The sequence below is a fragment of the Coregonus lavaretus genome (assembly GCF_964263955.1).
Source record: "Coregonus lavaretus genome assembly, chromosome: 21".
NCBI lineage: Eukaryota > Metazoa > Chordata > Actinopteri > Salmoniformes > Salmonidae > Coregonus > Coregonus lavaretus.
Genome location: NC_140008.1, coordinates 14,451,217 through 14,478,384, shown reverse-complemented (window position 1 = coordinate 14,478,384; position 27,168 = coordinate 14,451,217). Strand labels below are relative to the sequence as shown.

Sequence of the window (27,168 nt, the reverse complement as noted above, 5' to 3'; positions counted from 1 at the left end):
TATTTTTACTGTGGCACCCAGAATAGTTTTTGCTCTTTAAGCCAATATGCATTCCATATACAGTGATTAGCATTGTGTCCATTTATTTGACTTTGTAACATGTTTTAAAACCCAATTTAATGCACATGTCACTTAAATATGAACAATTATAAATTACTGTTAATGTTTAGAATATTTTTTATATATATCATTCATAATCACAGGTTATTGACACGTTTCTACTATTACGTGGGGTACTTTTATTTTGAGAAATTCCTTGACCCGGAAGTACTTTTCAAGTGTTGCTGATGAAACGCTGATAACCTACCGGATGCTTTTGTCTTTCATGCTGTGCCACGTGATGAAAACAACACCTTTTGCTAGCTAATATCTACTCCACTTGCATTATCTAAAAATGTATAAAATACAGTTGTTGAGGGTTTTTCTCAACGAGAGATTAACAGCTGCTGCTGAGGATATATTCGGGGTCGTTGAAAAAACGATAGCAGAGTATCATGAGGAAGTTGTCCGTCTACAGAGGCTGCTCGACATTGTTCTTCAACCTGAACCTGATATAACGTTAAAGCTACACAGAGCAGGTTTGTTAGCTACTCAGTACACATTACTTTTGTCTAACTCAGGGGCGCAATAGAGACATCGATATGGAGGTATATCATTGACATAATGATTTGAGTGTGTAGAATAGATTTGTATTTGTAAACACAATTTGCAAGTGTGTAACTGATGAGTTGTGAACATGAAATAATAATATGTACAGTAGTTGTAAACACGTTCTCAAACGTGTAACTGATGAGTTGTGAACATGGAGAAAAAAATGTGATTGTAATGGCATTTGCAAACGTGCAAAGCAATAATTGCATCTGTACACCTGCACATATCAATTTCGCACCCTCAGACTTTTGGTAGAGCAAGAGAGAGAGACCTGTTTCTTCTAACCAATCAGGTGAGGTTTTTCATAGACCAGCATACTCTACACTGTTTGGTTGATGACAGCTCACATGGGCTGTGTTGTCTGGCGCAACCACCTGTCAATCACGACGTGCGTTACCAGGTTACCACTGAGACTGATTGCACACCAAAGAAGCCCAACTGTTAGTTGTCATGGCTGGTAAGTTTACATTTCTTTATTTTATGGCTAGGTAACAAGCTTATTTCTTCTTTGTAATACGTTTTTGAAAGCTATTGTCCAAGTCATTGTTATTAAGCGATTGTAACTCTTACGTTGTAGTCTGACGCTAGCTTCCGAAATCAATTAGGTGAAGTTATTTTGCAAACATTTTTAAAGCTTGATTCTGTATGGAGCCATAGCTAGCTAGCTAGCATAATCATTAGAAATTGAATTATTCACCTGCTAAGACCTAGCAACTGACATAAATCACATGATTTATTGATCACCCAGTTAGATCTGGAGTTTTAGTAGAAGCCCGACTGAAGGTAGAAAATAAACTCAGCAAAAAAAGAAACTCCAGATAATTTGTAAAAATCCAAATAACTTCACAGATCTTAAACTGTTTCCCATGCTTGTTCAATGAACCATAAACAATTAATGAACATGCACCTGTGGAACGGTCGTTATGAAAACTTAGGACACTAAAGAGGCCTTTCTACTGACTCTGAAAAACACCAAAAGAAAGATGCCCAGGGTCCCTGCTCATCTGCGTGAACGTGCCTTAGGCATGCTGCAAGGAGGCATGAGGACTGCAGATGTGGCCAGGACAATAAATTGCAATGTCTGTACTGTGAGACGCCTAAGACAGCGCTACAGGGAGACAGGACGGACAGCTGATCGTCCTCGCAGTGGCAGACCGTGTGTAACAACACCTGGACAGGATCGGTACATCCGAACATCACACCTGTGGGACAGGTACAGGATTGCAACAACAACTGCTCGAGTTACACCAGGAACGCACAATCCCTCCATCAGTGCTCAGACTGTCCGCAATAGGCTGAGAGAGGCTGGACTGAGGGCTTGTAGGCCTGTTGTAAGGCAGGTCCTCACCAAACATCACCGGCAACAATGACGCCTATGGGCCTGTGGTCCTCTGTAGCTCAATTGGTAGAGCATGGCGCTTGTAACGCCAGGGTAGTGGGTTCGATCCCTGGGACCACCCATACCTAAAAATGTATGCGCACATGACTGTAAGTCGCTTTGGATAAAAGCGTCTGCTAAATGGCTTATTATTATTATTATTATTATTATTATTATTATTATTATTATTATTATTATAAACCCACCGTCACTGGACCAGGCAGGACTGGCAAAAATTGCTCTTCACTGACGAGTCGCGGTTTTGTCTCACCAGGGGTGATGGTCGGATTTGCGTTTATCATTGAAGGAATGAGCGTTACACCGAGGCCTGTACTCTGGAGCGGGATCGTTTTGGAGGTGGAGAGTCCGTCATGGTCTGGGGCGGTGTGTCACAGCATCATCGGACTGAGCTTGTTGTCATTGCAGGCAATCTCCTGCAGGCTCATCCTGACATGACCCTCCAGCATGACAATGCCACCAGCCATACTGCTCGTTCTGTGCGTGATTTCCTGCAAGACAGGAATGTCAGTGTTCTGCCATGGCCAGCGAAGAGCCCGGATCTCAATCCCATTGAGCACGTCTGGGACCTGTTGGATCGGAGGGTGAGGGTTAGGGCCATTCCCCCAGAAATGTCCGGGAACTTGCAGGTGCCTTGGTGGAAGAGTGGGGTAACATCTCACAGCAAATCTGGTGCAGTCCATGAGGAGGAGATTCACTGCAGTACTTAATGCAGCTGGTGGCCACACCAGATACTGACTGTTACTTTTGACCCCCCCTTTGTTCAGGGACACTATTCAATTTCTGTTAGTCACATGTCTGTGGAACTTGTTCAGTTTATGTCTGTTGTTGAATCTTGTTATGTTCATACAAATATTTACACATGTTAAGTTTTCTGAAAATAAAAGCAGTTGACGGTGAAAGGACGTTTCTTTTTTTGCTGAGTTTAATTTGTTTAGCTTTGACAATGGCTGCACGCTTGTGAGTATTTAGCTACTGCCCTTTGGTTAATGTAAAACCCTATCTAAACTATTTACAATGGTCTGTCCCCACTCTCCAGGCTGCAATCCACTCAGAGTTAGACGGGGTCCGTTCAGGCCTCCGTTAGCTCCACAATGCCCTGGTGGACGTGAAAGACATCCATAACTCCTTGGAAAAAGCATCAACACCATTGAGAATCTAAAGGATGTAAAATATGCTGGGATGCAACACAGTCAGCTAGCCTCAGCCGTGGAGAACCTGAAGAATATCTTCTCAGGTATGTTCAGCTGCACCATTACATGCCACTTGATTGGGAATTATTATTGTTGGCTTGCATTGCATTTGATGTGACACTACAGTTACAATGTATTTGTATATTCACCAAGGAACTTGTATACACAACCAGAGGAAAAAATACTCTAGACAACCTTTACTCCACACACAGAGACGCGTACAAAGCTCTCCCTCGCCCTCCATTTGGAAAATCTAACCATAATTCTAAATTCCTTAATCCTGCTTACAAGCAAAAAACGAAAGCAGTAAGTACCAGTGACTCACTCAATATGGAAATGGTCAGATGACGCGGATGCTATACTACAGGACTGTTTTGCTAGCACAGACTGGAAAATGTTCCGGGATTCATCCAATGGCATTGAGGAGAATACCACCTCAGTCACCGGCTTCATCAATAAGTGCATCGACGACGTTGTCCCCACAGTGACCGTACGTACATATCCCACCCAGAAGCCATGGATTACAGGCAACATCCGCACCAAGCTAAAGGCTAGAGCTGCCGCTTTCAAGGAGCGGGACACTAATCCGGACACTTATAAGAAATCCCACTATGCCCTCAGAAGAACCATCAAACAGGCAAAGCGTCAATACAGGACTAAGATTGAATCCTACTACACCGGCTCTGACACTCGTCGGATGTAGCAGTGCTTGCAAACTATTACGGACTACAATGTCTACTGCCCCGTAGCACTCACGTCGGTCGCCATAAAGTGTTTTGAAAGGCTGGTCATGGCTCACATCAACACCATTATCCCGGAAACCCTAGACCCACTCCAATTCGCATACCGCCCCAACAGATCCACTGATGACGCAATCTCAATCGAACTCCACACTGCCCTTTCCCACCTGTACAAAAGGATGCCTATGTGAGAATGCTGTTCATTGACTACAGCTCAGCGTTCAACACCATAGTGCCCTCGAAGCTAATCACCTAGCTAAGGACACTGGGACTAAACACCTCCCTCGGCAACTGGATCCTGGACTTCCTGACGGGCCGCCACAGGTGGTAAGGGTAGGTAACAACACATCTGCCACGCTGATCCTCAACACGGGGGCCCCTCAGGGGTGCGTGCTTAGTCCCCTCCTGTACACCCTGTTCCCCCACGACTATGTGGCCAAGCACGACTCCAAATTAAGTTTGCCGACGACACAACCGTGGTAGGTCTGATCACCGACAACGTTGAGACCGCCTATAGGGAGGAGGTCAGAGACCTGGCAGTGTGGTGCCAGGACAACAACCTCTCCCTCAACGTGAGCAAGACAAAGGAGATGATCGTGGACTACAGGAAAAGGAGTGACGAACACGCCCCTATTCACATCGACGGGGCTGTAGTGGAGCTGGTCGAGAGTTTCAAGTTCCTTGGTGTCCACATCACCAACAAACTATCATGGTCCAAACACACCAAGAAAGTCGTGAAGAGGGCACAACAACACCTTTTCCCCCTCAGGAGACTGAAAAGATTTGGCATGGGTCCTCAGATCCTCAAAGTTCCACAGCTGCACCATCGAGAGCATCCTGACCAGTTGCATCACCGCCTGGTATGGCAACTGCTCGGCATCCGACCGTAAGGCTCTACAGAGGGTTGTGCGTACAGCCCAGTACATCACTGGGGCCAAGCTTCCAGCCATCCAGGACCTAAATACTAGGCGGTGTCAGAGGAAGGCCCAAAACATTGTCAAAGACTCCGGTCACCCAAGTCATAGACTGTTCTCTCTGCTACCGCACGGCAAGCGGTACCGGAGTGCCAAGTCTAGGTCCAAAAGGCTCCTTAACAGCTTCTACCCCCAAGCCATAAGACTGCTGAACAATTAATCAAATGGCCACCCGGACTATTTGCATTATTATCTATGCATAGTCACTTTACCCCTACCAACATGTACAAATTACCTCGACTAACCTGTACCCTCGCACATTGACTCGGTACTGGTACCCCCTGTATATAGCCTCATTATTGTTATTTTATTGTGTAACTTTAATTTATTGATTTATTATTACTTTAGTTTATTTAGTAAATATTTTCTTAACTCTATTCTCTTAACTGCATTGTTGGTTAAGGGCTTGTAAGTAAGCATTTCACGGTAAGGCCTACACCTGTCGTATTCGGCGCATGTGACAAATGATTTGATCTGAACGTGGAGTGCTCATGGAATGAGCTCATGTACGGCACGGGCAGCAAGAACACGCACAACATTAACCTCATTCGAAAATATACTGAACAACATAGAAATGCAACAATTTCAAAGATTTTACTGAGTTACAGTTCATATAAGGAAATCAGTCAATTGAAAGAAATTCATTAGGCCCTAATCTATGGGATTTCACATGACTGAATACAAACATGCATCTGTTGGTCACAGATACCTTAAAAAAAAGGTAGGGGCATGGATCAGAAAACCAGTCAGTATCTGGTGTGACCACCATTTGCCTCATGCAGCGCGGTACTTATCCTTTGCATATAGTTGATCAGGATGATTGTGGCCTGTGGAATGTTGTCCCACTCCTCTTCAATGGCTGTGCGAAGTTGCTGGATATTGGTGGGAACTGGAACACGCTGTCGTACACGTCGATCCAGAGCATCCTAAACATGCTCAATAGGTGGCATGTCTGGTGAGTATGCAGGCCATGGAAGAACTGGGACATTTTCAGCTTCCAGGAATGACGCCATACACGTGGTCTGCGGTTGTGAGTCCGGTTGGACGTACTGACAAATTCTCTAAAACGACGTTGGAGGCGGCTTAGGGTAGAGGAATTAACATTCTCTGGCAACAGCTCTGGTGAACATTCCTGCAGCCAGCATGCCAATTGCACGCTCCCTCAACTTGAGACATCTGTGGCATTGTGTTGGGTGACACAACTGCACATTTTAGAGGGGCCTTTTATTGTCCCCAGCACAAGGTGCACCTGTGTAATGATCATGCTGTTTAATCAGCTTCTTGATATGCCACACCTGTCAGGTGTATGGATTATCTTGGCAAAGGAGAAATGCTCACTAACAGGGATGTAAACAAATTTGTGCACAACATTTGAGAGAAATAAGCTTTCTGTGCGTGTGGGAAAATTTCTGGGATCTTTTATTTCAGCTCATGAAACATGGGACCAACACTTTACATGTTTTATTTATATTTTTGTTCAGTGTACTTTGGGAAGGTGCAGGGCCTGTCGTACGACCTGGCCAAGCAACTGTGGATAGTGCTGCAGTGCGCCATGGGCAAGGATGGAGACTATAGTGAGCAGTGACACTGGTGCAGTGCTTCCCAATACATTACAACACCTTGACCGGTTCTTCAAGCTCTACCATAACACTGTGCAGAGGACCTGACGGCCAACAAGATAGTGTCCCTCCTCACCTGGGTCCTCAATTAATACTTACAAAAGTATGTCTGTACTGCCCTCTCTGTAACTCATGCATAGGGCCCTGTGTTTTGGTTAATCATGTCACATGCAGTAGTTGGTACAAACCGTTGCGCCTGGCACCTACTACCATACCCCGTTCAAATGCACTTAAATATTTTGTCTTGCCCATTCACCCTCTGATTGGCACACATACATAATCCATATCTCAATTGTCACAAGGCTTAAAAGTCCTTCTTTAACCTGTCTCCTCCCCTTCATCTACGCTGATTGAAGTGGATTTAACACAGCGGTTCCCAAACTAGGGGTCATGGGGTCGCCTGATATGAAAATGTTGTTGCGTGAGAATGTCAAATCCTGGTCCCAAAAAAAGTATAATACAAAAAACAAGTATAATATTGGCTTTGTCTCTCAAAACCATTGTAATGTGGTTAACCTTCATCGAAATAAAAATTATTCACACATAAAAGTTAAAAAATCAACCAGAGAGCGCCCTTCGATGGTGGGAAAAGGCCGCTCTTGACCGTTGCACTTGAATCATTCCCACGGTGAATGGCTAGACCCGCTACGCTATGAAACCACACACTATTGCCGAGACTTTGATATTACCGGCCGCAATTGATATGGTGAAAACAATGTGTGGAGAGGCGGAGGCACAGAAATTCACATCAGTACCTTTGTCAGATAACACAATGAAACTAAGAATTTATGCTATAACTAGCAATCAAGAGGAAACAGACTACCGACCCGTAGCACTGACGTCTGTAGCCATGAAGTGCTTTGAAAGGCTGGTCATGGCTCACATCAACACCATTATCCCAGAAACCCTAGACCCACTCCAATTTGCATACCGCCCCAACAGATCCACAGATGATGCAATCTCTATTGCACTCCACACTGCCCTTTCCCACCTGGACAAGAGGAACACCTACGTGAGAATGCTATTCATTGACTACAGCTCAGTATTCAACACCATAGTGCCCTCAAAGCTCATCACTAAGCTAAGGATCCTGGGACTAAACACCTCCCTCTGCAACTGGATCCTGGACTTCCTGATGGGCCGCCCCCAAGTGGTAAGGGTAGGTAACAACACATCTGCCACACTGATCCTCAACACGGGGGCCCCTCAGGGGTGCGTGCTCAGTCCCCTCCTGTACTCCCTGTTCACCCATGACTGCATGGCCAGGCACGACTCCAACACCATCATTAAGTTTGCCGACGACACAACAGTAGTAGGCCTGATCACCGACAACGATGAGACAGCCTATAGGGAGGAGGTCAGAGACCTGGCCGTGTAGTGCCAGGACAACAACCTCTCCCTCAACGTGACCAAGACAAAGGAGATGATTGTGGACTACAGAAAAAAAAAGAGGACTGAGCACGCCCCCATTCTCATCGACGGGGCTGTAGTGGAACAGGTTGAGAGCTTCAAGTTCCTTGGTGTCCACATCACCAACGAACTATCATGGTCCAAACACACCAAGACAGTCGTGAAGAGGGCACGACAAAGCCTATTCCCCCTCAGGAGACTGAAAAGATTTGGCATGGGTCCTCAGATCCTCAAAAAATTTGACAGCTGCACCATCGAGAGCATCCTGACTGGTTGCATCACCGCCTGGTATGGCAACTGCTTGGCCTCCGACCGCAAGGCACTACAGAGGGTAGTGCGTACGGCCCAGTACATCACTGGGGCCAAGCTTCCTGCCATCCAGGACCTCTATACCAGGCGGTGTCAGAGGAAAGCCCTCAAAATTGTCAAAGACTCCAGCCACCCTAGTCATAGACTGTTCTCTCTGCTACCGCACGGCAAGCGGTACCGGAGTGCCAAGTCTAGGTCCAAAAGACTTCTCAACAGCTTCTACCCCCAAGCCATAAGACTCCTGAACAGCTAATCATGGCTACCCGGACTATTTGCACTGCCCCCCCACCCCATCCTTTTACGCTGCTGCTACTCAGTTAATTATTTATGCATAGTCACTTTAACTCTGCCCACATGTACATATTACTTAAACTACCTCAACTAGCCGGTGCCCCCGCACATTGACTCTGCACCGGTACCCCCCTGTATATATAGCCTCCCTACTGTTATTTTATTTTACGTCTGCTCTTTTTTTCTCAACACTTTTTGTTGTTGTTTTATTCTTACTTTTTTGTTTAAAATAAATGCACTGTTGGTTAAGGGCTGTAAGTAAGCATTTCACTGTAATGTCTGCACCTGTTGTATTCGGCGCATGTGGCCAATAAAATTTGATTTTGATTTGAAACTCCCCACCTAATGCTCTCCAAATGGACGTTAGCTGTGAGGGCTGAGATGCCCGTGCATTGATTTTGTTCACTACATCGGGGGATGCTATTCACGAGGACGTATTGTTCTGTCTCACGATTCCCGAGCTTGAAACGGCACATGGGATGTTCAGTGGGCTGCGTGGCTATATTGATGAAAAGTAGATTCCATGGGATTGAATGGTGGGCTTTTGCACAGATGGGGCTCCATCTATCACGGGATGGTGGGCAGGCCTCTGCACTCTGAGGAAATACAAAATAATTCTACAGATGAGTGACTGAATTAGCTAAATCCGTTTGACTGTGATCCTGGCTTAGTTGACATGCCAGTAAGTGAAAGTGAACAGCTCATCGAGCTGTCATGTGACCAAATGCTGCAGACAACTCATTCACGTGTCACTATGGAGGAATTTTGGTGCCGTCTCCCTCCGAGCATTAAAACTCATGGTACGCTGATTCAGTGCTCTCGTCTGCATTAAAAACAAATATCGATCCAGGTTGGATGTGACAGGAGAGATGAGGTGCACACTGTCGACCACTCCCCCTGACGCTCCGAAGCGACATGCATCAAGCACACCCATCTTATTAGTGGTGGTGAGATAAGAGCAATTATATCAGACTAATTTGCAATTGACTGTCAAAGCCTCACATTAAAAGTATATGATGGTAAGTTGGGAATACAATCAGAAATACTGTTAGAATGTTTTGCAATTGACTGCCATAGCCCCTATAAAATAAAGTAAACATTGGCTATTTATTATAATTTATTTTTTCACAGGGTTGGGTCTCGGGAATTTTCAGATATCAAAATGTGGTCGCGGGCCAAAAAAGTTTGGGAACCCCTGATTTAACAAGTGACATCAATAAGGGATCATAGCTTTCACCTGGTCAGTCTGTCATGGAAAGAGCAGGTGTTCTTAATGTTTTGTTTTCTCAGTATATTTGATTCTGTTATATAGAATACTAATTAATCATTATGTGATCGTCCTAGATATTGATTCCGCTTTTATCAAAATCTTACTAAACGAGCACCATTGTGAGAAGTGGTGGAGCGCTGCTCAGGTGTGCTCTGGCAGCACTACACCCCTGCAGTCCGCTGCACCGAACGAGCAATTGAAGCGTAGCCAACTCTTTTGCCTTTTTGTGATGCAAAAACGAGAGACCGTGTGTGGCTGTTTCATGAAAATCTGGGAATATTTGGCCAAGGAAACATTTCTGATTGGTCTCAGGGAATGTAAAACAGGATGGGAGACTTATACAGGATTATATGTTGAATGAGCAACTATGAGCATGGAGAGCCTCACAAGTTTGATGTAATTACTTTTATATCGTTCAGTCTAATATGGCTATTTACTTTTGTAGCTCTTCATCAGAAACATGCTTTTGTAAGTGGTTAGGAGGCCTATCTCTCTAAGTTTAGCAGGAATTTAGCCAGAAAGGATTTGAGAAATATTGGTTGACGTTAGGCCTATGACATTGGCCTATGTCTTGCGCTGCACAGAATATCAGATCTCAACGATTGGAGAAGTGTTTAACATCACCATTAGGCTTAGGCTACCACATCCTTAAGATATATATTTTTTCATCAGTGCAACGTGACTGCAAGAGACAGGTTGGAATGTATGACTGAAATACGGGACAAATTGACAGTTTTTTTCTAAATTGGTGGTGTTTGAATTTGTTGATAGAATGCAGGACATTGTTTGGTTGCGGGACAAAGGGCCAAAATGCGGGACTGTCCTGCACAATCCGGGACATGTGGTCACCCTAACTCTAGACAGATAGCATAGTAGCCCACACATGAATAGTAATGTTAATCCTAATTGTATGGTTACGGTCTAAAAGTTTCATTACTTACAGGGCTGTGAAAACAATGAACACAACACTGGGACGCAAACCAGGTGTATGTTGGATCATCTGGGCCTTTCCCAGGCATGTAGGACAACTTGCACCTCACTGAAGACCACTATTGAATAGGGGTAGGATATGGTGCTAGTACTTCAGGGGAGTTGGTGGTGCAGAATGCAGCCCTTCTCACTCGGTAGCCTACTGGAGGCAGGAACAAAGCTAGGCCCCTCTTGGTTCTCACTAGCAAAGACTGTGTCCTTCACCCTTGATGGTAGGAAGGTGCACTAGTCAAACATAATGGTACTAAAACCATAGACAAATGGCTTGAAACAGAGCAATTACACAGAACTCAGGTTTGGGTTAGTGTTGAGATTTCATGTTGGACTCACTAATACCAATCTTCCCCAAAGATTGTAAATTAACCCCTTTTTAAGTTTGTACATACAGTGGGGGGGGGGGAAAGTATTTAGTCAGCCACCAATTGTGCAAGTTCTCCCACTTAAAAAGATGAGAGAGGCCTGTAATTATCATCATAGGTACACATCAACTATGACAGACAAAATGAGAATTATTTTCTCCAGAAAATCACATTGTAGGATATTTAAATGAATTTATTTGCAAATTATGGTGGAAAATAAGTATTTGGTCACCTACAAACAAGCAAGATTTCTGGCTCTCACAGACCTGTAACTTCTTCTTTAAGAGGCTCCTCTGTCCTCCACTCGTTACCTGTATAAATGGCACCTGTTTGAACTTGTTATCAGTATAAAAGACACCTGTCCACAACCTCAAACAGTCACACTCCAAACTCCACTATGGCCAAGACCAAAGAGCTGTCAAAGGACACCAGAAACAAAATTGTAGACCTGCACCAGGCTGGGAAGACTGAATCTGCAATAGGTAAGCAGCTTGGTTTGAAGAAATCAACTGTGGGAGCAATTATTAGGAAATGGAAGACATACAAGACCACTGATATTCTCCCTCGATCTGGGGCTCCACGCAAGATCTCACCCCGTGGGGTCAAAATGATCACAAGAACGGTGAGCAAAAATCCCAGAACCACACGGGGGGACCTAGTGAATGACCTGCAGAGAGCTGGGACCAAAGTAACAAAGCCTACCATCAGTAACACACTACGCCGCCAGGGACTCAAATCCTGCAGTGCCAGACGTGTCCCCCTGCTTAAGCCAGTACATGTCCAGGCCCGTCTGAAGTTTGCTAGAGTGCATTTGGATGATCCAGAAGAGGATTGGGAGAATGTCATATGGTCAGATGAAACCAAAATATAACTTTTTGGTAAAAACTCAACTCGTCGTGTTTGGAGGACAAAGAATGCTGAGTTGCATCCAAAGAACACCATACCTACTGTGAAGCATGGGGGTGGAAACATCATGCTTTGGGGCTGTTTTTCTGCAAAGGGACCAGGACGACTGATCCGTGTAAAGGAAAGAATGAATGGGGCCATGTATCGTGAGATTTTGAGTGAAAACCTCCTTCCATCAGCAAGGGCATTGAAGATGAAACGTGGCTGGGTCTTTTCAGCATGACAATGATCCCAAACACACCGCCCGGGCAACGAAGGAGTGGCTTCGTAAGAAGCATTTCAAGGTCCTGGAGTGGCCTAGCCAGTCTCCAGATCTCAACCCCATAGAAAATCTTTGGAGGGAGTTGAAAGTCTGTGTTGCCCAGCGACAGCCCCAAAACATCACTGCTCTAGAGGAGATCTGCATGGAGGAATGGGCCAAAATACCAGCAACAGTGTGTGAAAACCTTGTGAAGACTTACAGAAAACGTTTGACCTGTGTCATTGCCAACAAAGGGTATATAACAAAGTATTGAGAAACTTTTGTTATTGACCAAATACTTATTTTCCACCATAATTTGCAAATAAATTCATAAAATATCTCATTTTGTCTATCATAGTTGACGTGATGAAAATTACAGGCCTCTCATCTTTTTAAGTGGGAGAACTTGCACAATTGGTGGCTGACTAAATACTTTTTTTCCCCACTGTATATTATAATGACAGCACACCAATCATCTTAGGCGAAAGGGTCAAAATGGTATACAGATGGTGTCCATGAAGATTAGTTACAAGTGGGTGTTCAATTCTGTGTCAGGCTCTCCAAACTGCTTTATTTGATCAACTTACACAGAAGCCCCTGGCTCTGTATCCGTCTTGTCCATCTGCAGAGCCTTGTGCAGCCATTCTGTGATGTTGGACTGTGGAAGGGTGAGAGAGTGTAAGCTGGTCTTTCTGCACAACTCAACCTTGTTAACCTTTTTAATAACCAATAATAATAATAATAGCTCTGGGTGACCCATCTCCACACTGGAACACATTCACAGTCGGATATATAAATGAGAGAACCATGTACAGTTGAAGTCGGACGTTTACATACACCTTAGCCAAATACATTTAAACTCAGTTTTTCACAATTCCTGACATTTAATCCTAATAAAAATTCCCTGTCTTAGGTCAGTTAGGATCACCACTTTATTTTAAGAATGTGAAATGTCAGAATAATAGTAGAGAGAATTATTATTTCAGCTTTTATTTCTTATATCACATTCCCAGTGGGTCAGAAGTTTACATACACTCAATTAGTATTTGGTAGCATTGCCTTTAAATTGTTTAACTTGGTTCAAAAGTTTCGGGTAGCCTTCCACAAGCTTCCCACAATAAGTTGGGTGAATTTTGGCCCATTCCTCCTGACAGAGCTGGTGTAACTGAATCAGGTGTGTAGGCCTCCTTGCTCGCACACGATTTTTCAGTTCTGCCCACAAATATTCTATAGGATTGAGGTCAGGGCTTTGTGATGGCCACTCCAATACATTGACTTTGTTGTCCTTAAGCCATTTTGCCACAACTTTGGAAGTATGCTTGGGGTCATTGTCCATTTGGAAGACCCATTTGCGACCTAGCTTTAACTTCCTGACTGATGTCTTGAGATGTTGCTTCAATATATCCACATAATTTTCCTTCCTCATGTTGCCATCTATTTTGTGAAGTGCACCAGTCCCTCCTGCAGCAAAGCACCCCCACAGCATGATGCTGCCACCCCCGTGCTTCACGGTTGGGATGGTGTTCTTCGGCTTGCAAGCATACCCCTTTTTCCTCCAAACATAACAATGGTCATTATGGCCAAACAGTTCTATGTTTTTTCATCAGACCAGAGGACATTTCTCCAAAAAGTACGATCTTTGTCCCCATGTGCAGTTGCAAACCGTAGTCTGGCTTTTCAATGGCGGTTTTGGAGCAGTGGCTTCTTCCTTGTTGAGCGGCCTTTCAGGTTATGTCGATATAGGACTTGTTTTACTGTGGATATAGATACTTTTGTACAGTGAGGGAAAAAAGTATTTGATCCCCTGCTGATTTTGTACGTTTGCCCACTGACAAAGAAATGATCAGTCTTTCATTTTAATGGTAGGTTTATTTGAACAGTGAGAGACAGAATAACAACAAAAAAATCCAGAAAAAGGCATGTCAAAAATGTTATAAATTGATTTGCATTTTAATGAGGGAAATAAGTATTTGACCCCCTCTCAATCAGAAAGATTTCTGGCTCCCAGGTGTCTTTTATACAGGTAACGAGCTGAGATTAGGAGCACACTCTTAAAGGGAGTGCTCCTAATCTCAGCTTGTTACCTGTATAAAAGACACCTGTCCACAGAAGCAATCAATCAATCAGATTCCAAACTCTCCACCATGGCCAAGACCAAAGAGCTCTCCAAGGATGTCAGGGACAAGATTGTAGACCTACACAAGGCTGGAATGGGCTACAAGACCATCGCCAAGCAGCGTGGTGAGAAGGTGACAACAGTTGGTTCGATTATTCGCAAATGGAAGAAACACAAAATAACTGTCAATCTCCCTCGGCCTGGGGCTCCATGCAAGATCTCACCTCGTGGAGTTGCAATGATCATGGGAACGGTGAGGAATCAGCCCAGAACTACACGGGAGGATCTTGTCAATGATCTCAAGGCAGCTGGGACCATAGTCCCCAAGAAAACAATTGGTAACACACTACGCCCGCAAGGTCCCCCTGCTCAAGAAAGCACATATACAGGGCTGTCTGAAGTTTGCCAATGAAGATCTGAATGATTCAGAGGAGAACTGGGTGAAAGTGTTGTGGTCAGATGAGACCAAAATCGAGCTCTTTGGCATCAACTCAACTCGCCGTGTTTGGAGGAGGAGGAATGGTGCCTATGACCCCAAGAACACCATCCCCACCGTCAAACATGGAGGTGGGAACATTATGCTTTGGGGGTGTTTTTCTGCTAAGGGGACAGGACAACTTCACTGCATCAAAGGGACAATGGACAGGGCCATGTACTGTCAAATCTAGGGTGAGAACCTCCTTCCCTCAGCCAGGGCATTGAAAATGGTTCGTGGATGGGTATTCCAGCATGACAATGACCCAAAACACACGGCCAAGGCAACAAAGGAGTGGCTCAAGAAGAAGCACATTAAGGTCCTGGAGTGGCCTAGCCAGTCTCCAGACCTTAATCCCATAGAACATCTGTGGAGGGAGCTGAAGGTTCGAGTTGCCAAACGTCAGCCTCGAAACCTTAATGACTTGGAGAAGATCTGCAAAGAGGAGTGGGACAAAATCCATCCCTGAGATATGTGCAAACCTGGTGGCCAACTATAAGAAACGTCTGACCTCTGTGATTGCCAACAAGGGTTTTGCCACCAAATACTAAGTCATGTTTTGCAGAAGGGTCAATACTTATTTCCCTCATTTAAAATGCAAATCAATTTATAACATTTTTGACATGCGTTTTTCTGGATTTTGTTGTTGTTATTCTGTCTCTCACTGTTCAAATAAACCTACCATTAAAATTATAGACTGATCATGTCTTTGTCAGTGGGAAAACGTACAAAATCAGCAGGGGATCAAATACTTTTTCCCCCTCATTGTACCAGCATCTTCACAAGGTCCTTTGCTGTTGTTCTGGGATTGATTTGCACTTTTCGCACCAAAGTACGTTCATCTCTAGGAGACAGAACGCGTCTCCTTCCTGAGCGGTATGACGGCTGTGTGGTCCCATGGTGTTTATACTTCCGTACTATTGTTTGTACAGATGAACGTGGTACCTTCAGGCGTTTGGAAATTGCTCCCAAGGATGAACCAGACTTGTGGAGGTCTACAATTTTTTTCTGAGGTCTTGGCTGATTTCTTTTGATTTTCCCATGATGTCAAGCAAAGAGGCACTGAGTTTGAAGGTAGGCCTTGAAATACATCCACAGGTACAGTTCCAATTGACTCAAATGATGTCAATTAGCCTATCCGAAGCTTCTAAAGCCATGACATCTTTTTCTGGAATTTTCCAAGCTGTTTAAAGGAACAGTCAACTTAGTGTATGTAAACTTCTGACCCACTGGAACTGTGATACAGTGAATTATAAGTGAAATAATCTGTCTGTAAATAATTGTTGGAAAAATTACTTGTCCCTAACCGACTTGCCAAAACTATAGTTTGTTAACAAGACATTTTGGAGTGGTTGAAAAACTAGTTTTAATGACTCCAACCTAAGTGTATGTAAACTTCCCACTTCAACTGTATGTGCTGTAATGTACTGTGAACATTTAGACATTGAGCAATGCACAGACACACACAACAATGCCTGAATATACATTTTACACACAAAGAAACAGTCATGAGCGCAGACACATGCATTCAATCAGTGACGTTACCCACTCTAAAACCTAGAAGTAGTAGTTTCTCTCGCTCTGAAAGGGCCACAGATTTGTGGAGCGATAGTTAACAATGCTTCGTGGGTGACAGTTGTCAATGTGTTCAGAGGGTCCCTGGTTTGTGCCCAGGTTGGGGCAAGGAGAGGGACGGAAGCAACACTGTTACAGTACATACAGAAACACACACCCATTCACAGAAAATCTGAGAGAATATCTATAATTTATTGCAGGCAGGCTAAATGTAATGCAGGCAGGCTAAACAAACAATACATTTCTGATCTGGCATTTACGATAGCAGCAGCGACCATATTTAGTGTATAACCTAAGATAATAGAAAGGTATGATTGGACTGGTGCCCAGATATCACTGATGCTACATGAGTCACAGAGAGGGCAGTAAAGACTTACTTTTGTAAGTATTAATTGAGGACACAGGTGAGGAGGGACACTATCTTGTTGACTGTCATGTCCTCTGCACCCTCATGGACACGGTGTTATGGTAGAGCATGAAGAACCTGTCAAGGTGTTGGGAAGCACTACACCAGCGTCACCGCTCACTGTGGCCTCCAGCCTTACCCATGGCGCGCTGCAGCGCTATCCACATTTGCTTGGCCAGGTTGTCCGTCAGGCCCTGCACCTTGCCAAAGTAGTTTCAAATGAGGTTCATGTTGTGAGTGTTCTTGCTGCCCATGTGGGACTGATCGTACATGAGGTCATTCCATGAGCACTCCAGGTTCATCAGCTTGTGCTGGCCCTCCAGCTCAGCTTGCTTTATCATTAACGGAGTGTCTGCCACCATCTCAGGCACTGCACACGAAGGGTGGAGAAATATTAATATACAAATACATTGTAACTGTACAGTGTCACATAAAATGCAATGCAAGCCAACAACAGTTCCCAATCAAGTGGCATGTAAGAGTGCAGCTGAACATACCTGAGAAGATATTATTCAGGTTCTCCACGGCTGAGGCTAGCTGACTGTGTTGCATCCCAGCATATTTTACATCCTTCAGGTTTTCAATGGTGTTGATGCTTTTTCCAGGGAGTTCTGGATGTCCTTCATGTCCCCCAGGGCTGACGGAGGCCTGAACGGACCACGTCTAAGTGGAATTGGATTGCAGCCTGGAGACAGACAATTTGTAAATGGTTTAGATAGGGTGTTACATTGTCAGCCAATGTCAAAGCTAAATACATTATTTTCTACCTTCAGTCATGCTTCTACTAAAGCTTCAGATCTAATTGGGTGATCAATAAATCATGGGATTTATGTCAGTTGCTAGGTCTTAGCAGGTGAATGATACATTTTCTAATGATTATGCTAGCTAGCTATGGCTCCATACAGAATCTAGCAAGCTAGCGAGCTAGCTTTAAAATAGTTTGCAAAATAACTTTACCTAATCGATTTCGATAGCTAGCATCAGACTGCTACACTAGTTACAAACTCATAATAACAATGACTTGGACAATAGCTTCCAAATACGTATTACAAAGAAGAAAAAAGCTTGGAAGCCATAAAAGAAAAACATTTAAACTTACTCTCCATTACAGGTAACAGTTGGGCTTCTTTGGTGGACATTGGGGGTTTTGGATAAAAATAAGGTCTGTGGTAAACACAGGCTTAGGAGATCTTTAACCTCAGACCTTATTTTTATCCAAAAACCCCATTATGTACCTATTAATTTCCCCTATAGGAATGGCCAGGGGTGTAGGAGCAACTCTGACATTGGGGGGACTCTGACATTGCTACGGGGGTCTGTTTGTTTGTTTGTTGAAAAACAGGTTTTAAACGCTAATTTCTAGTGACTTTTGAGAAAAGTACAGCATAGATTAAAAAAAGTTTTAGAGTTAATTTCCTGCAATTCTACATATCTTGCCATGGGGCGTAGAGAGAACGTTGCAGTTTTAAATCAAGTTTTCTGCTATTCTACAAATTTTGCTTTGGGGCGGAGATAAGATTTAGCCATTTTATAACTAATTTCCTTAAATTCTACACATTTTGCCATAGGGTGGTTGAGGAATGTTTGCAGTTTTTAATGATATCTGAGTGAGAGTGAATAACAAAGTCAATGCCCCAACCCCCCCCCCGTCGGTAATTTGACCATGATTACTATACGTTTAGATAGATTGGTAAATTAGTTAAGATAGCTGACATAACGAGAAAAAAAACTAATTTTGAAATTGCACCTTTTATATACAGTGGGGGGGAAAAGTATTTAGTCAGCCACCAATTGTGCAAGTTCTCCCACTTAAAAAGATGAGAGAGGCCTGTAATTTTCATCATAGGTACACGTCAACTATGACAGACAAAATGAGAAAAATAAATCCAGAAAATCACATTGTAGGATTATTAATGAATTTATTTGCAAATAATGGTGGAAAATAACTATTTGGTTAATAACAAAAGTTTCTCAATACTTTGTTATAGACCCTTTGTTGGCAATGACACAGGTCAAACGTTTTCTGTAAGTCTTCACAAGGTTTTCACACACTGTTGCTGGTATTTTGGCCCATTCCTCCATGCAGATCTCCTCTAGAGCAGTGATGTTTTGGGGCTGTCGCTGGGCAACACGGACTTTCAACTCCCTCCAAAGATTTTCTATGGGGTTGACATCTGGAGACTGGCTAGGCCACTCCAGGACCTTGAAATGCTTCTTACGAAGCCACTCCTTCGTTGCCCGGGCGGTGTGTTTGGGATCATTGTCATGCTGAAAGACCCAGCCACGTTTCATCTTCAATGCCCTTGCTGATGGAAGGAGGTTTTCACTCAAAATCTCACGATACATGGCCCCATTCATTCTTTCCTTTACACGGATCAGTCGTCCTGGTCCCTTTGCAGAAAAACAGCCCCAAAGCATGATGTTTCCACCCCCATGCTTCACAGTAGGTATGGTGTTCTTTGGATGCAACTCAGCATTCTTTGTCCTCCAAACACGACGAGTTGAGTTTTTACCAAAAAGTTATATTTTGGTTTCATCTGACCATATGACATTCTCCCAATCCTCTTCTGGATCATCCAAATGCACTCTAGCAAACTTCAGACGGGCCTGGACATGTACTGGCTTAAGCAGGGGGACACGTCTGGCACTGCAGGATTTGAGTCCCTGGCGGCGTAGTGTGTTACTGATGGTAGGCTTTGTTACTTTGGTCCCAGCTCTCTGCAGGTCATTCACTAGGATAAAAAATTGCATTTTATGCGTCCCCTGCCAAAATGAAAAAATCTGCCGCGCAATGACGGGCGGCTCTTTCTCCAATAACAAACGACGGCTCCCTTGGCAGAGGTCGGGTAAAAAGCTACTAAAAATAAACACGGATTTCAGCACCCAAAGAAAAGCTTGCAGTTACACGGCACAAACATGGGTACAAGGAAATCATTAAAGAATTGACTTTTTCAAGTATGGACTGATAGCGACTCGAGGTAGTTGGTGGACACTCACCGCAACTCAGATTTCTGCCACCTAAAGCTAATTTCCTGCATTTCTACAACATTTGACATGACCCATTGCCCTTCTACCCAGTTATTTTTAGAATGGTACCATGTTCAAAAGTTCAAACCAACTCTTGAGTTGATTTGGTCATGCAATTTTGAACATGGTGACCTTGCCCCTATCATTGTTTTTTGGTTAAGTTAGCTCAAGTTGAAGAACATATAGTTTTATACCCTCAGCATATGAACAAATGATGTACTCAGAACAGGAGTTGCATAGGGCTTTATCTGAAGGAGGAGTTATTGGCTGGTTCATGTGATTTTTTTAGGCTGCATTTTGTGATGAGATTGACAAGCACCTTTTATTAGGGCTCTGATTGATAACCACTTTTTAGGGATGGTAAGAGCCAGATGTGTCAGACCTTTACAGTGCTGAAGGACAGTGCATTCCTCTGAATACTAAGCATTTTCTGTAACATTAATGCCCTATTAACTAGGGATGGGCATTTTAAATGATTTCACTATATTTTCTCGCCCATCCGGATACGGATAGTAAAAGAATTATGAAAAATGTTTGATTCTCTTAACCAATCAGAATGAAGCAAAATGCCACAACAGCAGACAGTGCACAGTTGTTTTCAGCGTGCTATTCCGGTGTTTGTTGGCTAACAGTAGCCTAGGCAAACAGCAACAGTAGCCTAGGCAAACAGCAACAGTAGCCTAGGCAAACAGCAACAGTAGCCTAGGCAAACAGCAACAGTAGCCTAGGCAAACAGCAACAGTAGCCTAGGCTAACAGCAACAGTAGCCTAGGCTAAGAGCAACAGGGAAAGAGATGATGTTCGCCATCATAGAACTGATTCTGTTTAAAAAAACGTTCTGGTGAGTGTTTTGCATTGATCAGTGTCAGGTCTTGGACCCTCCGTTGGTGCACGGCTGTAGGCTAATCGCTATTTTAAGTTGGGAAAATAGCATAGAATTGTAATGGCTGAACGGAGGGCTAAATGCTGTATGATAGTAAAATATATTTTCATGTAAAACGCAACCCATAACCCATGTCCCATGAGAGAGAAAATGAGCTTGAAAATAAAACAGTCACTTTGTGCATCCTCAGAACTCTAGGCTATATTTACAGTGCGCAATTGTAAACAATGTACTGTCAAAGCCACGTGACATCTGAAGCAGCAGTATCTCAATGTGCCTTATAAAAACTAAAATATACACTACATGACGAGAAGTATGTGGACACCTGCTCGTTGAACATCTCAATCCAAAGCCCCTTTGCTGCTATAACAGCCTCCACTCTTCTGGGAAGGCTTTCCACTAGATGTTGGAACATTGCTGCAGGGACTTGCTTCCATTCAGCCACAAGAGCATTAGTGAGGTTGAGCACTGATGTTGGGTGATTAGGCCTGGCTCGCAGTCGGCATTCCAATTCATCTCAAAGGTGTTCGATGGGGTTGAGGTCAGGGCTCTGTGCAGGCCAGGCAAGTTCTTTCTTAACACCACTCCTGCCGACACTTGGCATTACGCATGGTGATCTTAGGCTTGTGTGCGGCTGCTCGGCCATGGAAACCCATTTCATGAAGCTCCCGACAAAGTTATTGTGCTGAGGTTGCTTCCAGGGGAAGTTTGGAACTCTGTAGTGAGTGTTACAACCGAGGACAGACGATTTTTACGCGCTACGTGCTACAGCACTCGGCGGTCCAGTTCTGTGAGCTTGTGTGGCCTACCATTTTGTGGCTGACGTACAGTTGACCGGGGCAGCTCTAGCAGGGCAGACATTTGACTAACTGACTTGTTGGAAAAGTGGCATCCTCTGACGTTGCCACGTTGAAAGTCACGGAGTTCTTCAGTAAGGCCATTCTACTGCCAATGTTTGCTTTCTTGGCTGTGTGCTCGATTTTATACACCTGTTAGGTATGGTTGTGGCTGAAATAGCCGAATCCACTAATTTGAAGGGGTGGCCACATACAGTACCAGTCAAACGTTTGGACACACCTACTCGTGCCATTTACTGAGGAGTGGCTTCCGTCTGGCCACTCTGGTGGAGTGCTGCAGAGATGGTTGTCCTTCTGGAAGGTTCTCCCATCTCCACAGAGGAACTCTGGAGCACTGTCAGAGTGACCATCGGGTTCTTGGTCACCTACCTGACCAAGGCCCTTCTCCCCCGATTGCTCAGTTTGGCCGGACGGCCAGCTCCAGGAAGAGTCTTGGTGGTTCCAAACTTCTTCCATTTAAGAATGATGGAGGCCACTGTGTTCTTGGGGACCTTCAATGCTGCAGACATTTTTTGGGAACCTTCCCCAGATCTGTGCCTCGACACAATCCTATCTCGGAACTCTACGGACAATTCCTTCGACCTCATGGCTTGGTTTTTGCTCTGACATGCACTGTCAACTGTGAAGCCTTATATAGACAGGTGTGTGCCTTTCCAAATCATGTCCAATCAATTTAATTTACCACAGGTGGACTCCAATCAAGTTGTAGAAACATCTCAAGGATGATAAATGGAAACAGGATGCACCTGAGCTCTATTTCCGAGTCTCATAGCAAAGGGTCTGAATACATATGTAAATAAGGTATTTCAGTTTTTTATTTTTAATACATTTGCAAAGATTTCTAAAAACAAGTTTTCACTTCGTCTTTATGGGGTATTGTGTGTAGATTGAGGAAATGTGTTTTATTTAATCCATTTTAGAATAAGGCTGTAACAAAATGTGGAAAAAGTCAAGGGGTCTGAATACTTTCTGAATGCACTGTATATACAGTACCAGTCAAAAGTTTGGACACACCTACTCATTCAAGGGTTTTTCTTTATTTTTACTATTTTCTACATTGTAGAATAATAGTGAAGACATCAAAACTATTAAATAACACATGGAATCATGTAGTAACCAAAAACGTGTTAAACAAATCAAAATATATTTTAGATTTGAGATTCTTCAAAGTAGCCACCCTTTGCCTTCATGACAGCTTTGCACACTCTTGGAATTCTCTCAACCAGCTTCATGAGGTAGTCACCTGGAATGCTTTTCCAACAATCTTGAAGGAGTTCCGACATATGCTGAGCACTCGTTGGCTGCTTTTCCTTCACTCTGCGGTCCAACTCATCCCAAACCATCTCAATTGGGTTGAGGTCGGGGGATTGTGGAGGCCAGGACATCTGATGCAGCACTTCATCACTCTCCTTCTTGGTCAAATAGCCCTTACACAGCCTGGAGGTGTGTTTTGGGTCATTGTCCTGTTGAAAAACAAATTATAGTCCCACTAAGCGCAAACCAGATGGGATGGCGTATCGCTGCAGAATGCTGTGGTAGCCATGCTGGTTAAGTGTGCCTTGAATTCTAAATAAATCACTGACAGTGTCATCAGCAAAGCACCATCACACCACCACCTCCATGCTTCACGGTGGGAACCACACATCCGGAGATCATCCGTTCACCTACTCTGCGTCTCACAAAGACACGGCGATTGGAACCAAAAATCTCTGGACTCATCAGACCAAAGGACATATTTCCACCGGTCTAATGTCCATTGCTCGTGTTTCTTGGCCAAAGCAAGTCTCTTCTTCTTATTGGTGTCCCTTAGTAGTGGTTTCTTTGCAGCAATTCGACCATGAAGGCCTGATTCATGCAGTCTCCTCTGAACAGTTGATTTTGAGATGTGTCTCTTACTTGCTCTGTGAAGCATTTATTTGGGCTGCAATCTGAGGTGCAGTTAATTGACGATTTCTGAGGCTGGTAACTCTAATGAACTTATCCTCTGCAGAAGAGTTAACTCTGGGTCTTCCTTTCCTGTGGTGGTCCTCATGAGAACCAGTTTCATCATAGCGCTTGATGGTTTTTGCGACTGCACTTGAAGAAACTTCCAAAGTTCTTGAAATTTTCCGCATTGACTGACCTTCATGTCTTAAAGTAATGATGGACTGTCGTTTCTCTTTGCTTATTAGAGCTGTTCTTGCCATAATATGGACTTGGTCTTTTACCAAATAGGACTATCTTCTGTATACAACCCCTACCTTGTCACAACACAATTGGCTCAAACGCATTAAGGAAAGAAATTCCACAAATTAAGTTTTAACAAGGCACACCTCTTCATTGAAATGCATTCCAGGTGACTACCTCATGAAGCTGGTTGAGAGAATGCCAAGAGTGTGCAACGCTGTCATCAAGGCAAAGGGTGGCTATTTTGATTTGTTTAACACTTTTTTGGTTACTACATTATTCCATATGTGTTATTTCATAGTTTTGATGTATTCACTATTATTCTACAATGTAGAAAATAGTACAAATAAAGAAAAACCCTTGAATGAGTAGATGTGTCCAAACTTTTGACTGGTACTGTACATTTGTATATATAGTGTATGTCAAACAGTGTTGAGAAAAAATTACCATGTAAAATTCAACGACTAAAACCAGATATAAAGTATGTATATTTTTAAATAAGATCACCAAAATAAAAACTAGACGGTCGAGAAGAATCAAATTCTCAAAATTGCATGGCATGGGGCCTCCATTGATTTTGTTAAATGTTTTGAGTCACTCAGATAGCATAAGCCATGGCAAAATGTGTAACATTTCAGGAAATTTGCTTTAAAACTGAACATTTTCTCTCAGCTACATTGCAAAATGTGTAAAATTGCAGGGAATTTGCTTCAAAATGTTACATTTTCTCTTATCCCCATGGCAAAATGTGTAGAATTGCAGGAAATTCAGTTTAAAACTGCAATTTAATGAAGTATGCTTTGAAGTGATTTGAAATGCATCAGATGCCTGAGACTGCGTTTTCCACCACCATCAACAAAACACCACCAAATTAATGAATTTCTCGTGGAAGAATGATGTCGCATCCCTCCAATAGTGTTCCAGACACTTGTAGAATCTGTGCCAAAGTGCAGCTGTTCTATTAAGACACTTTATGTTGGTGTTTCTGATAGTCTTAGCTTTCAGGGATGGGGTCATAATTGCCAATAGCCCAAACCGTTCAAACATTTCATAGGAAGATCACGATTGCATCCAATTAATTTCCCCAGTCATTCTGTGCGGAGTCCTGTGCAACTTGTGAGCATTGTAGAGGGAAACAGAAGACTCATATGTTCCTGAGAATCTTCGCTTTCAGTGATGCTCGTTAGTATAGTGGCAAGTAAACAAAACACAAAGCGGATTTAACTTCTTTATGAAAACAGCCCTAATGTTGGAAACAAACATCATTATGTTGTCATCCAGAGTCACATGTATTTATTTTCCAATTCAAAGCACACTATTTTACACATAGCAGGTTTATAAAGGATCAAAGACTTTGGTAAGTGTAATTTTAAAGTTAGAGGTTAGGCCTAAATGTAATAATGTCAGCATTGAGTTCTCGGTTTCATCCTTTCTCCTTTCCTCCAGACCTCCAGCAACACACTCTCTCTGTCTGTGAAGAGGAGGTTCCCCCTGAGCAGCAGCACTGTGAGCAGGAGTGGAGCCCCAGTCTGGGACAGGAGGACCCAGAGCCCATACAGATTAAAGAGGAAGAGGAGGAACTCAGGACCAGTCAGGAGGAAGAGCAGATTCATGGGTTTGAGACTGATATTAAAGACTCCATATTGACTCCTACATGTGTGAAAAGTGACTGTGATGAAGACCCAACTCATCCCTCACATCTCTATCAAGCCCAAATGGAAGGACACGGCGAGAGAGACACTACAACTGAACAGATCACAACAGAACCTGATGGAGAGGACTACAGAGAATCAGAACCAACCAGTGTCTTCCAGCCCCTCTCTGCAGTAAATCCAGACTGTTCTGCAGCTCAGAGTGAAAACATTGAACGTGTAGGTGGTATGGAGACTGGAGGACCTCCGTCAGGTTTTAAGCCAGTCATATCAAAGAGAACAGAGATGGTAAAAGGACAAAAGTCCCGTATCAATACTAAGGGTAAGAAATCGACACAATTCTCCCTCCTGAAATCACCCAGTCAAAGTCATGCTACTTCCTATTGTTGTTCCTGCCCTGTTTGTGGTACATGCTTCAACCAGAATGAAGATCTGAAAAGACACATGAGGAGCCACACGGGAGAGAATCCATATTATTGCCATGATTGTGGCAAAACATTCATTCGTAGTGGACATCTAAAAATACATATGCGGATTCACACAGGGGAGAAACCTTTTAATTGTCGTCATTGTGGCCAAGGATTCAACCAGAATGGAAATCTAAAAAGACACATGAGGATTCACACAGGAGAGAAACCTTATCACTGTCATTTTTGTGGCAAAGGATTCTGCAACAGCAGTAATCTGAAAAAACACATACGGATTCACACAGGTTCAGGGTTTGGGTCAATTCCAGTTTAATTTGAAATTCCAATTCATGAATTTACGTTGAATATAATTCGAATTTCAACTATCTTTAAGTTGTTGAATTGGAATTAGACTGTTTGGACTGTTGAGTTGGAACTGTAAAAACATTTAATCTTTGGAATTGAATTAAAATTAATGGAATTTATGCTGCAGGATTTGTTTTAAATAACTTCAACTTGTATTTATATATTTACACTATAGCTAAGCTGTCTGAACAGTGACATGATCAGCCTGAGGGAATTTAATTAGAATTGAAATCTTGGAATTTACCTAACATTGGAATTGGGAGGAATTGAATTACTGACCAGGAATTTGAATTAAATGGAATTTACAGGGAGAGGGAATTGAATTAGAATTGAATTTGTGGAATTAACCCCAACCCTGTACAGTAGGGGGTGGCAAAGCATTAAATCAGAGTGGATCTACACAGGGGAGAATGCTATTGTGGCCATCAAAAGATACACGAGGACTCACACGGGAGAAACTATATCATTGCAGTGTTAATGACCGATGTTTCAGGAATGACACAATCTAAAAAGTACTCACATGGGAGAGACAATTAAGATGCAATTATTGATATGCTTAAGTGGGCCCATTCATATAAATGAAGATTTTTCTTCATCCAGGTATGGTGTGTTTTCTTCACAACAAAATAAATGTTGATAACCTTGTTCATTGAAGTGTTTTTACGTGTTCTATTTTTTGACAGTGTTCCATGATCAGTCTTCTATTTTGTGATGTTAGAAAGGTTCTATGCAAAACGATCCTCTGATGAGGTAGATAAAAGTGCAATATTAAACATTTAAAATGTTTGACCGTTGAACTGATCGTGGGTTCAACATTTCATGTCTTGACTACATTACTGTGATGATTATCCATCTGAGAATGAATAATAACCCAACCAGTGGTTGTGAT

The 27,168-nt window shown here is 43.2% G+C and overlaps 1 protein-coding gene across 3 annotated transcripts; it reads left to right on the top strand.

Moving 5' to 3' along the window:
• The first annotated feature begins 324 nt into the window (after nucleotides 1-324).
• Nucleotides 325-26,925, top strand: LOC311148866 (uncharacterized protein). Of its 3 annotated transcripts, none has more exons than XM_084185860.1 (2): nucleotides 325-578; nucleotides 25,301-26,925. In XM_084185860.1, exons 1-2 carry the CDS (start codon nucleotides 395-397, stop codon nucleotides 26,245-26,247), a joined length of 1,131 nt encoding a protein of 376 aa, XP_084041986.1. In that variant the 5' UTR covers nucleotides 325-394; the 3' UTR covers nucleotides 26,248-26,925. The 3 variants fall into 3 exon arrangements, with proteins under 3 accessions (XP_084041986.1, XP_084041988.1, XP_084041987.1); XM_084185862.1 differs by lacking the exon at nucleotides 325-578 and adding an exon at nucleotides 1,076-1,108; XM_084185861.1 differs by lacking the exon at nucleotides 325-578 and adding an exon at nucleotides 3,097-3,284.
• Nucleotides 26,926-27,168: the final 243 nt, after the last annotated feature.

Excerpts from the sequence above, each read along its gene's own strand:
- LOC311148866 (XM_084185860.1), top strand. The coding sequence starts at position 395 with ATGTATAAAATACAGTTGTTGAGGGTTTTTCTCAACGAGAGATTAACA. Across the intron at positions 579-25,300 it reads GTTAAAGCTACACAGAGCAG|ACCTCCAGCAACACACTCTC; the intron begins GTTTGTTAGCTA and ends CCTTTCCTCCAG.